We start from the raw sequence: 922 nt of genomic DNA on the forward strand, positions 1-922 counted from the left end.
CCAGACTATTTTTAAGATGCAGTTATTTAAGTTGAAATATAACTCCATCGTGAATTAGTGCCCAACTCTGCCTTTTTCAAGTTAAAGGAATACTCTGCTCTTTCAAACTGATGTCTCATTTCAGGTCCAAGGCTACAGGAGCTACTCTGGGCTTCTGATCTGATGCTAGACAGTGAACCATGGATGAGGGAGGTGCTAGGAGGCCTTAATCTAGTTTTGGCTCTGACCCTCACTCTTTACTCGCTGTGTGACCCTGGACAAGTCTCTTGCCCTCCATGGACTTCAGTTACCTCCCCTGTAATAGAAGGAAACACTGTATCCCAGCCTCTCACGGGGCCTTTGTGAGAATCCGTGAGATAAGGGAGCCCTTTGCAACCTGAAGGGCAGTGGTTGCAAATGGAATCCTAAATGCAGAGTTCCCACTTAGTGTTTATGCAAGAGGTGTCAGGCTCACTTAAATGTCCACAAAGCACGCCAGTAAAGAGAACTCAGGTTCTCCATGGCCTGGACCTACAAAGCTTCCCATTCTTACCTGCAGGACTGTGGACGCTCCAGAAATCAAACAGAAGCACCACCTTATCTGAGAAGATGAAATGCATCTGAAAGAGAAGGGAGTCTGCATCACAGGGGGGCTTAGGGCAGGGGAAGCTGGGGTCCCTAAGGCTCTCCAGCAGCCTCCTCGAAAGACTCAGAAAAATGGGGTCACTGGACTTAAGAGCTGGAAGGGCCACTCGTGGTCATCAAGGCCAGCTGAAGCCAGACAGGACAAGGACTTGCCCAAGATCCCACAGTCAGAAGCAGAGCTGTAATGGAGCTGCTCCAGGTGGAAGTGAGGTGTGGGGGTGTGCCCATCCTCACTGGGCCAACCAGGTTACAGCGCACTCAGGTCGTGCCCTCCAAGCCTGATGAGGAAGCACTAGAC

The 922-nt window shown here is 50.4% G+C and overlaps 1 protein-coding gene across 1 annotated transcript in view; it reads right to left on the bottom strand.

Moving 5' to 3' along the window:
• The window catches only part of SLC31A2 (solute carrier family 31 member 2), a 4,687-nt gene extending 3,865 nt beyond the window's left edge, over nucleotides 1-822 (bottom strand). The window contains exon 1 of the mRNA XM_019635095.1: nucleotides 492-822. Within this exon, the coding sequence (XP_019490640.1) occupies nucleotides 492-599 (108 nt within the window). The 5' untranslated portion in view covers nucleotides 600-822. The remainder of the gene's footprint in view (nucleotides 1-491) is intronic.
• Between the last annotated feature and the right edge of the window lie 100 nt (nucleotides 823-922).

This window comes from Hipposideros armiger, unplaced genomic scaffold (assembly GCF_001890085.2).
Source record: "Hipposideros armiger isolate ML-2016 unplaced genomic scaffold, ASM189008v1 scaffold_4398, whole genome shotgun sequence".
Lineage (NCBI taxonomy): Eukaryota > Metazoa > Chordata > Mammalia > Chiroptera > Hipposideridae > Hipposideros > Hipposideros armiger.